Source organism: Phyllobates terribilis, unplaced genomic scaffold (assembly GCF_046119375.1).
Source record: "Phyllobates terribilis strain yellow unplaced genomic scaffold, ASM4611937v1 Scaffold_2__4_contigs__length_985480577, whole genome shotgun sequence".
Classification (NCBI taxonomy): Eukaryota; Metazoa; Chordata; class Amphibia; order Anura; family Dendrobatidae; genus Phyllobates; species Phyllobates terribilis.
Window position 1 is genome coordinate 386,962,125 of NW_027362762.1, and position 13,754 is coordinate 386,975,878.

Below are 13,754 nucleotides of genomic sequence, written 5' to 3' on the forward strand. Positions count from 1 at the left end.
CTATTGTCTATTCCATTTGCACAACAGCATGTGAAATTGATTGTCAATCAGTGTTGCTTCCTAAGTGGACAGTTTGATTTCACAGAAGTTTGATTTACTTGGAGTTATATTCTGTTGTTTAAGTGTTCCCTTTATTTTGAGCAGTGTACTTTTTTCCCCACTATATGCCTGTTGCCCAATGTGATTGAAGATAAACAGCAAAGATCCGCTTATTTGTGCAGAGTTTTCACATTAAATTCTGTGCCAAAATCCTCATAAAAATCACCCACAAACCTCCTCCAACTGGTTTCAAAACTAAATTCACGTTGCAGTTCATACAACTATCGTTTTACCAACACATGCATGAGAACCATATAAGCCAGTGACTGTTTTTTTTTTTTATCCAATGCAGGCAGCCATACACTGATTAGCTCCATTGAATTGGACGCACAACTTTTAAAACTGAAAATTTTTGGCTGAAATCCAAGAGTCGGCCTTGGATGTCTCCTGCATGTTCCACTGAGGAGCTACAGTAAAAATATGTTGACCGCGCATAGCCTCCAGCTCAGAGGTGTAGCTAGGGGTTAGGTTCAGTGGGGGGGGGGTGAAACATCTGAGTGGGACCTTAACCATGTAACCCTGCTTACAACTATGGTGGCGCACCCTAATAGTGGATGTTGGAGAACCTCAACAGATAACCGTGCTGTTACGAAAATAAATCTTTATACAATGATCAAAACTGATATTACCGCCATATGGTGACCATATATTGGTAGATCCCAGTTCCGCAGAACATATAAGAGATTACAGTACAGTTACATATGGTGACTTACAGTTGATGTTCTTTCCGGTGGAGTCATTCACTTTTCCCATGACAGACTGCATAAATAGTGTGAACAGGGCCTTAAAGCGCCCCGACATATGATGTTGCAGGAAATAAGAATCCAGCATGTCCGATTTCAGACTTCCTATCCTATTCTGGTGTAAACCTTATTTTTGGTCTAAGTGCTTTTGGGAAAGAAAAACTGAACTCGCACAGACAGCACTAGGAGTAATGTTGTTCAATTGGACTATTCAGATGAGTGTTTTTCACGTGGATCTAGTGTCTGTGTGAAAGAAATCGCAGCATGTACTAGTTTCTTCTGTATTCAGATGAGGCGCTTTTTTGATCAAAAACAGTGTTTGCTAAGAACCCTATGTTATTTAAATGGACTTTTGCTTTTTACTTATTTAGTTACAGCAGGGTTTATGCTCATTTTGTTTCTTGTAGGTTTTGTGAGGTAGTTTGCAAAAAAAAATGGGCAAAAACCTGATATTGATACCCCAAAAAGACTTGCTGCAGTAATTGCAGTGAAAAGTGATCCTACAAAGTAGTGACTCCGGGGGGACTGAATACCATGTATCATTTCCTTTACACTTCACAAATACTTGCTACTTTGTGTTGTTATATCACCTAAAATCCCAATAAAATAATTTAAGTTTGTAGGTGTAAAGTGGAAAAGTTCATGGGGTATGAATACTTTTTGAAGGCACTGTATATGATGAGGCGCTTGTTTGTATACTTCTCAGAATAGCGGTTCCTACCCGCCTCCCCAATTCCCCTTTTTCTATAAAGGTCGGGCCTGGAAGTGAGCCATGTGTGCAGTCATTTCTATATTAAGCACTGCAGCCCAATGCCAGAGAGCCTGGCTGTGAAACAGAACCCGGCCCTATAAGGAGGTCAGGCATGTAAGAGGATTTCCAGTGGAGGGTGTCAGTCTAGTATAGCTTCTGTTTTCCTTCTACATGTCATATAGTAATAACACTATTATAACTGGCCGCATCTGTTAACCCTGGTAAGCTCACGTGAACCAAATATTTTGCAGTTAGGGGCAGTCGGGACCCGTCAGGTTTCCAAGAAAAGTTAGGCAGGGTGCACATGTTCAGGATTTGCTACTGATTTGTATTGTAAATCTACAGCAGTATACACTACCATACAAGTGAATGGGATTTTCAAAACGTTTGCGTGTAGCGTAAAGAAATGTACGCAACTGTCAGTGTGCCGCAGAAATTCTGATCTGCAGTATGCTCATTCCTGTGCGGACTTTCAATGCACATTACCATCTGTACAGTGCTTTGTAATGGAGTAGGATGAAATCTGTGACCTAACTAGATACAAAATCCATTTAATAGCTTGTTTAGACAGGCTGACCACATTGCCATGCATAGAATATCGTGGTTCTCGGCAGCATATGTCCACTTTACACAGGATGATGTGCTGTCGAGAACCATGGTATTTCAGCAAGCTTAGAAGTCATTTCACCTGACGAACAGGCATTTTGTTAGTTCGTTCAGTAATGATTATCGACGTGCAGATGATACGGATTTGATGGCTAATTCGCAGCAAAATTTAATTGCGACGTGAACATGGACGGAAGGGTTTTCCCTTTACAGCAACGGGTGACTGATCACTGATGGTTTGCTACAACATGGCAGTCGCTTTTCTGTTCAAGCATTGATTTTCCAAATTAGACTTTTGAATACTTTCTCATTGATCGTGTAGACCATGTTGTTTCTGATAAGTGCCTCTGCCATGATAGGTAGGTGTAGTGGCAGGCCTGTTGCTTTACTTCCATGATTGTACACTCTGTGAAGATGACAGTGCTATTATTGGAGTTTCAGAGAGAACAGGTGGCTAGACAGTAATTAGAGAAGGACCGATGTAGGAATTTTTGCTAATTGTTAACTGGGAGACAGTTATGAACTGGTTAACCGTGATGGCATTACTGTAAGTAGTATGAGCTGATGGTATACTCCAGCTAATGTTAGTCGCAGTTTCTACAGGCTCTACAATGTCTCTGTAGGAGCACCATTAACCATTGTGAGCTATGCCGATACTGTTGGGCTTCCCACCCTGTGGATGTACTGGAATTTTTAACAGCCGTGGCAGCTGAATCCCACCTATCAGTAGTGACGTGCTTTCCACTCACAGCCTTAGTAGGAATCTGTGCTGTGGAATGTGGGCCGCGCTGTAATGTATCTCCCATGAGTCAGACTGACACTGCCTGGAGTACAGTCTGGAACACTTGTGTCCAGCCGCCCTCTACAATCTGAGATCTTCAAACATTTCTGATTTTTGGAAACCTTTCTGGGAGTAAAATGATGGAAGTTCAGTCCAGGATGCACCCTGACATTCCTGAGAATGGAGAATTGCCTCCTGTGGAGGTCACCAACAATTTTGCACCCGAGGAGAGTGGGGGAGAAGATGAAAAACCAGTGTCAAACCTGCAGAGGAGACGGAGCGATGTCAAAGTGTACAAAGAAATCTGTGACTTCTACGCCAGATTGTAAGTGGAGATGGCGCTTTCCCTGGCTTGTCATCTAATTTTACTTTATCTGCCATGGTGTCTGGAAAATGATGGCATGGAAATGGGAGATCGTCAGGTCCTACCTGTATGGTTGGGGCGATAATCTGTGTATTTATAGGGAAAAATAAGCTGGTCAGGGTAACAGTTTGGACTTTTGGGATGGCAAATGAATTTTAGGAATAGAGTTTTTCCATACATATGGTTGAAAGATGTTCTTGCCATTTGTCTATGGCTCTGCTTGTAATTTGATGCATAATCGTATGTTCATAATTTTAGCGTAGCCTGCCATTCTGTTCTATACAGCCAAAAAATATATACTGATGTATACTGGCCCAACAGAGATCAGAAGGTCACTCTTGGCCTCTGCGGAGATGCTAGAGCCCTCTGGATAATTTTGGTGTATACAACAGTAGCTGTTTCCAACTTATACATCAAATTTCGGGTCATCACATGATGTACGAAGACTTGCTTGGTATATGGCCTAGTGTCCCTATAAATACACTGAAATACAAGAGCGTACTTACGTAGGTCTTTTTTCAACCTATGTAACTATGTCCATCAAGTTCAACCTTCCTCCCCCAATTGTACATTTTGTCACTAAATTAACTACAACCCACAATGTTATGTGTATTGAGGAAATCATCCAGCCCTTTTTTGAAAGCTGTTAGTGTCTGCCATTATTACCTCTTGCGGTAGAGCAGTCACACTATGGAACACCTCAACAGTAAAGAACCCTTTCCTATTTAGCTGCCGGAATCACCTTTCTTCCACCCTTAATGAGTGCCCCCTGTTCCTTTGTATGGTCTTTGGAAGGAATAAGTGTTGTGCCAGTCCTTTGTATTGACCACACATATATTTATACATGTAAGGGCTCTTTCACACGTCAACGTGTCCGGTACAGGTGGTGACAGTTTGCACACGTACTGGAGACAATGACACACGCAGACTCATTCAAATCTATGGGTCTGCGCACATCTCAGTGTGTTTCCACGGACCGTGTCCATGTGCTCTACACGCTGACATGTCCGTTATTTTGCGGATGCACAGTCGACAAAAGTATCTCACGCTGAACACACACGGATGACATCCGTGTGTCTTTAGTGTGACACGGACTGGCGCCTGGGAATCAGCTCTGCAATTAGCGCTATTCCCAAGCGCCGGTTGCTGACCGCTGCCCTCATCATGGTTCCCTGCTGTCGCTGTGATCAGCACCAGCAGGGACAATGATGAGGGTAGTAGTAGTCTGCTCCCGCAGTGTCCACCTGTAAAAATAAGATTAAAATAATAAAATCCTTATACTCACCTATTCAGAGATATCCCCCGCTGTAATCCATGCGACCTATCAGCAGAGGAGCCGGAGAGAGTGAGCCGCTGCAGCGAGCGGCACCAGAGCTGCTCTCAGGAGCGGTGTCCTGTCACTCACTGAGCGCAGCTCCGGAGCCGCTCGCTGCTGCAGGAGTCATTCTCCCCGGTTCCTCTGATGATAGGTTGCATGGATTACAGCGGGGGATATCTCCAAACAGGTGAGTATAAGGATTTTATTATTTCAATCTTATTTTTACAGGTGGACACTGCGGGAGCAGACTACCACTACCCTCATTATTGTCGCAGCGCTGGCAGGGAACCATGATGAGGGCAGCGTTCAGCACCCTGCGCTTGGGAACAGTGCTAACTGTAGCGCTGATTTCCAGGCGCCGATCCGTGTGATCCTGAAACGGCACACGGTTGCCACATGTGGGACACACACGGATATCTCCGGTACCGGTTTTTACACTACCAGAACTATACGGACGTGTGAAACCGGCCTAAATGAGATCTCCTCTGCGGCGTCTTTTTTTTTCTAAGCTAAACAAGCTTAACTTTTCCAACCTCTCTTCAAATGAGAGACCTTCCATCCCAGGTAATAATCTAGTTGCCCACCTTTGAACTGACTGTAACTTCTGAATATCTTAAACAAAATGTAGAGCCCAAAACTGGATCCCATATTCTAGATGTGGCCTTACTTGTGATTTATAGAGGGGTAACAATACATAGGGATTAATGGATTTTATCTCTTTTTATACACCCTAAAATCTTGTTTGCTTATGCGGCTGCTGCTTGACATTGAGTACTGCTGCTCAGCTTACTTATAACCAGCATACCCAAGTCCTTCTCTTTTGTAGTCCCGAGTATTCTCCCATTTAATGTGTATTCTGCATTAGGATTAATAGGTGCATTACTCTACATTTATCTACATTAATCCTCATCTGCCAAGTGTTTGCCCATTCAGTCTTCTTATCCAGATCGTTCTGCAATATCGTAATGTCAAGATCAGATTTTAACCCTAGAACGCATGACCATAAAAATCTACTTTTTCACATACCTGGGGCCTTTTAGGCCCATGTGCAAATAACATGGAATAACTCAAACAAAAATGACAAACCACTATATACCTGAGGAATACCTAGAGTTTCAAAATTCTACTAAAGTAATCTTGGAGAAAATAGAAAACAATTAACAGGGCAGGCAGGCCTGCGAGGCCCCAGGTGTGCGTTCTAGGGTTAATATCCTACATAGTTTGGTGTCATCAGCAAAGGCTGACCCTTTACTCTCAATCCCATCCGCAAGGTCATTAATAAAGCGGTTAAAAAGAATCGGTCCTAGCACAGATCCCTGCGGCCCCCACTGCTGACTATATCCCATATAGAGAACGTACCATTTATGACGACTGTTTCCTGTCATTTAACCAGTTCCTTCCTTATCTTCATATAGTTTCCCCCAGTCCCTGCTTTTGTTGTTTCAGTATAAGGCTATGTTCACACATCATGGTTTTTTCAGCGGTTTTTGATGCATGTTTTTTATGCAAATTTTCAGCTGCGTTTCACAGTACCAGCAAAGTCTATGAGATTCCAGAAATCTCATGCACACATCATGGTTTCTTTTTGTTCAGGATTTTGTGCTTTGCATGTTTTTTTTGCAAAATAGAACAGGTCTCTTCTTTCAGTGTTTTTTCACTCATTGGAAGTAATGGGTGATGGAAAAAACGCACTAAAAACACAGGTGTCAGGTTTTTCAGTGTGTTTTTTTTTTTTTTGTGTGTGTGTCAAAACCAGAATGAAAATTTTCTTTTTTCACTGAACTTTATGTACATGCATAAAAGAAACAAAAGAACAGTGAAAAAAATTCTGAAAAAACGCACCAAAAAAGCAAGAAAAATCCTGAACAAACCTCCTGGCAAGAAATCTGGTTTTGCTGCTGAAAAAAACGCTGAAAAAAACATGTGTGAACATAGCCTTAGGTTGTTATGTGGTACAGTATCAAATGCCTTTGCAAAGTCCAAATAAATCACATCAGCCGCATTACCAACATCTTCTATTCTCCACACTATCTCTTCTGTCAATCTCCTGGCTTACCTTTCTGCCAGGAACCAATAATGGGTTGTTCATAAGCAGTTGATGTTTAACCTGTCACCAGGTCAGAAGTGGCCAATTTTAGCTCTTGTTTCATTCCCGCTGCTCCCCTGAGTATTCCATTTGTTGCTTATTTTTGGGTTTTTTAAATTCCGCCATATACTTCCAGAGATGTGGGCCTTTTTATTTAGTCCTAAATTTTGTGATCTTTATCAAGATGGCATTGCTCACAGGACTTTCTGGGGAGTGTCTTTAGGCTACTTTGCATTATTACCCTGTGAGCTCTTCCTTCTCTGTAAAGATCATAAAAAGATAGACAAAATAGTACCAGATAAAAAGGCCTATATCTCTGGAATATAGCAGATTAAAAAAAAAAAAAAAAAACTTCTCACTCTTGGTCAGGGGAGCAGTGGGAATAAAATAAGTGCCACAACTGGGCTGCTCCCCTGAGTATTTATTTATTTTATTTTTTGTATTTTTTTTAATCCACCATACCGTTGTAGAGATATGCCAATGGGGTGTAGCTCACAGAGAAGTTATGCAGAGCTGCCTGAAGACACGTCTCCAGAGAATCCTGTGAATGGTGATGACTATAAAAATGATCACTAAACACAAAAGCCCATATCTCTGGAACTGTATGACGGACTTAAAATACACGGGAACAACAGGAGTAAAATAAGAGCAAGAACTGGCCACTTTTGACCTGATAACAGGCCCCCTTTAAAGGGGGCCAAAGCTAAGACGTGACCACCTGCACATACAATTAGCTTGCCATCTTGTAAGCAAATACAGTGTTAGCCATGGTGGTTGGAAAACTTCCACCGTGATGGCCTCAGATCAGAATTCCATAAAAAGGGTTTCCTGTTTCAGTGGTTTTCAGAATCTCCAAGCAAAGTGCCTCTAATCCACAAAATGACATTGGTTCCCACAGGGCTATGATGTATATGGCCAGTGTAAGCAGGACATTCGTCACCATAGTTCTGTGTATGGCCGGTGTAAGCAGGACATTCGTCACCATAGTTCTGTGTATGGCCGGTGTAAGCAGGACATTCGTCACCATAGTTCTGTGTATGGCCGGTGTAAGCAGGACATTCGTCACCATAGTTCTGTGTATGGCCGGTGTAATATACATGTATAGGGCACAGTTAACATCTGATAACAAAGGTCTTGCCCTTTTCATCTCTTCCAGCAACATGGCGAATGCTCTGGCGAATGCGATGTGTGAGCGCTGCAGGTCTGGCTTTGCCCCTGCAGAGAAGATTGTGAACAGTAATGGAGAACTGTACCATGAGCAGTGCTTCGTGTGCGCACAGTGCTTCCAGCAGTTTCCGGAGGGGCTGTTCTATGAGGTAATAGTTGGATTTTTATACTCTTATTACCACTTATATCAAGCGGGCTGCCACGCCATTTTTGTGGATGTAGAATCTTGTTAGGATCAATGATCCGAGCACAGATGTGGCGTGAAGAACAAGTTTGCTAAGGATCAGGCTGCCCACTTCTAGACTGAGAATAGTAGGTGATCCGCACAGCGCCATGCCTTAATGAGAATCTGTCACCCCCTGGCACTTATCTGACCTCTAATATGGGCATACAAGTGATAGAAATATAAATCTATACCTACCTGTATGCCTCATATTAGAGGTCTTGTTGCTGTGAAATGTCTTTTTATTCATGCAAGTTTCTGATGTGTTCTAGTCCTGAGGACTGGAAGAAATCCCTGCCTCCTGTGTGAATTACAATGTTTCCCCCCTCCCCTGCATGTCACAGTGCCCTGTGATGTGCAGTTGCAGCAGCCAAATCCAGGCACACTGACATGCATTTCTTTCAGTCCCCGGGCCTACAAGCATCAGAAACTTGATTGAATAAAAATACATTTCACAACAAGACCTCTAATATGAGGCATACAGGTGGGTATAGATTTACATTTCTATCACCTGTATGCCCATATTAGAGGTCAGATAAGTGTCAGGGGGTGACAGATTCCCTTTAATGTGCCATTTCTCTGTTGTCTTTTCATGTAGCGCATTAAATTGCAATACATAATCTTCACTGTGAATATATTTCACAAATATATGGTTGATCTTGGTTCAGGAAGGAAAGCTGCATTCACAGATAAGGGGATATTTCAGAATCATGAACGTGTCCTGTGCCCCTCCCCGCAGGCTGATTCCACTGCTGCTATGTACCATAATGTGTTTGTTAGGAGTTTTGGCCATATTTGGTGCCTTAGTTATCTGAGACATACATAGCTGACGATGCTTGATATTCTTTTATTGTAAATCTGTTGAAAATCCCAATCATCACTTTGAAGTTTTCTACTCTGTTGGTATCGCCATATTGCCGGGTGCTTCCTCTTCAGTACCTGGGCACTGGCAGGGCAGGAAGTTACATATAATGTTAGCATTTTCCCCTCTGAGCCTAAGTAGAGATCTGCTAACAGGCAAAGGTCTTTTTTCTTCTGGTTAAAAATAAGTTGTTCACCTTAGTTCTTTAAAAAAATTGAAAAGCACCCAGTATGATCAAAAATCCTACGCTGCTCGTCTTTCAGTGCTGCCAGGGTTCCCCGACGCTCCGTTTTCTCTTCTGGCTGAAACTGCTGCAGCCAGGAAATCTACGCAGAGGGGAACGCAGAGAACAGGGCATTGCTGCAAGAGGAGTAGCAAGGGATCATTAAGGTGATAATGCCTTCTTTTCTTATTTTTTTTTAGCATGCTGGACGGTTATAATGTGTAGACAACCCCTTTAATCATTTTAGATGGCCGCATATAATTCTACATGTCCTTTGTATTAGCTGCTGCCTGGTTGGTGCGTGTCCTCAGTAGCTCATTCTTGTAAAGAAGGGACTGTCTGTGGTTCGATAACCCCTGTTAGCCAGAACTTCAGAATTCCCTTTCCTAAGTGAGGCTAACTGGGCTTAGATTATATATAACTGCTGCCTTTTTTCACTGGTTAAGTTACTCGTAGTTTCTTTGTTGAGGGAGGGCAGCAATGACCCCTCACGGTTGACCAAGTGAGTGTCAAATTATTATGTTAGGTTGATTGCAATCAGGGAACCAGACGGAGACAGAGCTCTGTATGGGAGGATTCGGAGAATCTCTAATCCCGTTTATTTTACTTAGCATTATATATTGTTTTGAGTATATCAATAGCCAATCATCTACAGCCTTACTACAGGCTAAAACCAATGTTAGTACAATTATTACGGAAACACACATATGGTCATACGGAAAGTTACAAGGTTATACATCCCGGCTCAGACTAGTTAGATAACAGGAGCAGTGTATTTCATAGAATGTTTTTGAGAGAAAAGGTTCTTGTGAGAAAATTGCATGTGAAGCAGGAGAAAAGAATAAAAGAATGTATGCTATGCAAGGAGTAATAATAACATGATTTTAAAAGCAAGCAATCAAAAATGAAGTAACTATAAAAGTAACTAAAGCATGAATATCGATATGTCCTTTACATTTCCCCCCTAAAAATTATGTTATTATCAACAATAGAGGTGCTTTCCCAGGGTCATGGTTTGAGCCTGAGGGACATTGGTCTTCACTCAATTAGTGCCCTTGTTACCAATTGAGGCCATCGCGGCATGTCCATCCCCCTTTGTCCGTTAATATAATCATAAAGCTCTGATCTGCAGACGTGAGGTTGGTCGGGGCGTGCGGGTGAAGGTCATCATTCCCTTGCCGTCCAGGTCCTCAATGCTGGTTACATCTGGGAGGTCCGTGTATAGTAGCACTGGATGTTGGTTGACAGCGTTCTCCTTGCTCTCTGATGACTGGCAGGTTTTCCTCATGCAATTTGGGATACAAAAAAAGACTAGTTTTAGTAAGACATACATTAACAAGATGCAAGCAGCAATATGCAACACTCCTTGTAATATTCCAATAATCCATCCACCAATCCCTTTAAACTAATTAGCAGGATTTAAAAAGGAAAATGTATCAGACCACCAACTGTCTTTGGTCAATTCGTTATGTTTGTTATATTCTTCCCTGAGTTTGCTAATGTCTTCCATTTTAGTCTTTAACCGTATGGTAGAATCGGGGTCAATATAGTGACAACATGCTGGGCCTATAACCTGACACATCCCTCCTTGAGCTGCTGTCAAATATTCCAGCACTAAAGTATGTTGATTGGCTGCTATAATAAGTTGATTCTGCACCGCAACGGTAGTATTAATTACTTCCAATACACTCCAAATCTGGTTATCTAAGTAGTCAGTGACTTCCACTAATTTGTCCCACATTTGTGTTACCATAGGGTAGAGGAAGACGGTACTGGCTATCTTATTGGGTATACTCATTTGTTTCCTTTAAGGGCAAGAAATTGTAGGTGTCTACTGGTGGCAGTAAGATTCCCTTGCCACCAGGGGAGATCCACCCACCCAACTACTGGTATACCTACAGTGGTGTTCCATAATCTATTAAACTTAGTAGCATTATTAGCAAGGGCGTCGCTACAATTGGGCCAGTTTAGTATTTCTTCCAGAGTGACTGTGACTGTCAGAAAAGGCATACTAGCGGCTGAAACTGGTGAGTGAGTACATGTCCAACAGTCACTGATCTGGTTGTTCTCTAATTGACTCAATTCTTGTACCAAAATCTAGTGGTGAGTAATGAACTTGTTATTAAAAGGGTCAGTACTATGTTGTAGGCTATTCCGGGTATTGACTAGTTTAACCACGCATGTTATCATAAAACATCTCAGGATGGTTGACGTTTTCAGTGTGAAGCATGGATCCATGTTGACTTCACTTCAAGTTTTACTGCTGTTGGGGCACTTGGTATGGACTGTCAAACAATGGTTCTAGTCCATGTTTCCGAACATGCTTCTTCACATACACATAATCTCCGGGCTTGAGGGTATGACAACCTTCTGCATCAGCTGGATCTGGAATAGAAGATGATACTAACGCATGGGTGTTAGTTAGTGCTTTGGCAAGCTGAATCACATACTGTACAACATAATCCGTTTCTTCTGATAATTGTTGTGGGGTAAATCGAGCTATAGCTGGTTGCGACCCAAATAGTATCTCATAGGGTGACAATTTGTTTCCCTATGGGGGTGGTACGTATGTGATATACTGCAATGGGAAGGAGCTCAAGCCACTGGGCCGTAGTCTCCTGCATCATTTTGATCAATTGCCTTTTCAGTGTGCCATTCAATCTCTCCACCTTGCCGCTTGACTGTGGATGATCAGGAGTATGCAGCGCCACTGTTGATCCGATCATGGTAAGTATTTCTTGATATACGCATGAGGAAAAGGCTGGTCCCTGATCACTTTCGATAACTTCTGGGACTCTGTACCGGCAAACAACTTCAGAGACCAGCTTTTTGGCGGTAGTCTTGGCAGTCATGTTTGGAACGGCGAATGCTTCTGGCCAGCTGGAAAACATATCCACTACCACTAAGCAGTATTCATATCGTCCTGCTTTAGGGAGAGTCATATGATCAACTTGCAATCGTTGGAACGGATACTCTGGTTTAGCAAGATGTTTTGTCGGTACATCCTGTAATCCCCTGGGTTGCTGGTTTGGCATATTGTGCAACCTTTGTTTTGTGCGCTCAACACAGTGGAAATTCCTGGGGCCCAATAAAGTTTCTGTACCAGTAGCAAAGCTTGGTTTTTCCCTCGATGCATCGGTCCATGGGCCCAGGCTGCAACGGCAGGATATAGGAGTCGAGGCAAACAATATAGTTGTTCCTTTTTCCATAGCCCATCTATCAATTTAGCACCTGCTTCCTTCCATGATTGGCGTTCCTCTTTAGAGACTTTCTGCTGTGTGGAGCGTAGCTTTGTGATGGGAGGGACCGGTTGATGATTTTCTGCAGGTTGATCCTGGGTTTGCACATAATTTAGCTGTTTGGTTTGCTGTCGCGTAACAGCCATGGACATGGATGTCGGAAGAAGAGCTGCTTGTTTAGCATGGAGATCAGCAAGTGCATTACCTCTTGCTTCAGGGGCATCTTGTCGGGTATGAGCTTTTACCTTTACAACAGCCAACTGTCTTGGTAATTGTACCGCTTCCATCAATTGTCTGACTCTTTCAGCATTTTTCACAGGAGAACCTGCAGTCGTGACAAAGCCTCTCCTTGCCCAGATCTCCCCAAAGTCATGTGCAATCCCGAAGGCGTATCTTGAGTCGGTAAATATATTCGCACGTTTTCCTTCGGCCTGTTGACAAGCAGCAATCAGAGCTTTGAGCTCTGCTGACATACTGGGAAGCAAGGCAGCAGCCTCTACCAATGTATCTTCAGTTGTGACAGCATATCCAGTATGAAACCTGCCAAAGATATCAGCATATCTGGATCCATCCGTATATAACGTAAGTTCTGGGTCATCCAAGGGTACTTCCCCCACTAAAACAAGTGGAGTTGACTCCGCAGTAATTTGTTCCAGACAATCATGTGGTGGAGCCTCTTTCCCCTCTCCTTCAGGTGCTGGTAGCAGGGTGGCTGGGTTGATGGTGGTGCACCGGTGTAATTTCACATTTTCTGGCAAGATCAACGTACACTGCAGCCGCAAGTGTCTCTGTGTGGACAGATGTTTAGGTTGCTGTAAAGCCAAAACAGCCGCAATATCGTGTGGAGCATAAATGTGAGTCTCATGTCCAAGGATAATGTCCGCCGTTTTTTCAAGTAACTGCTGTGTGGCGTGAACCGCTCTTAGACAGCTGGGGGAGGCCCTGGCTACCGGGTCCAGACGCGCTGAGTAATAACCGACCGGGCGCTGCTTTGTACAGTGTCTCTGTGTGAGTACCCCAGCTGCATGCCCTCCAGTCTCGGAGACATACAAATGGAAAGGTTGAGCATAATCCGGGTTTCCAAGGGCAGGGGCTGTCATTATCCTTGATTTTAAATGCTCAAAGGCTTGTTGTAGCAGTTTTTGGTGGTCCTTGTTGTTTACATCAGCCAGAGTGTCTTCTTTTAATGCATCATATAGGGGTTGCATCAGACGTGAGGCGTCTGGGATCCTTTGTCTGCAATATGTACATAGTCCGAGGAACCGTTGCAGCTCTATGGGATCTTTTGGGAA

At 43.0% G+C, this 13,754-nt stretch overlaps 1 protein-coding gene across 7 annotated transcripts in view; it reads left to right on the forward strand.

The window, feature by feature from the left end:
* Positions 1–13,754, forward strand: part of LIMS1 (LIM zinc finger domain containing 1) — a 77,679-nt gene that overhangs the window by 43,603 nt on the left and 20,322 nt on the right. For 5 of the 7 annotated variants that reach the window (XM_073664820.1, XM_073664818.1, XM_073664817.1 and 2 more), the window contains one exon: positions 7,905–8,064. In XM_073664820.1, the coding sequence (XP_073520921.1) occupies positions 7,909–8,064 (156 nt within the window). In that variant the 5' untranslated portion in view covers positions 7,905–7,908. Of the gene's footprint in view, positions 1–2,986; positions 3,306–7,904; positions 8,065–13,754 lie in introns of those variants that run through there. The other 2 variants (XM_073664814.1, XM_073664815.1) reach the window with 2 other exon arrangements.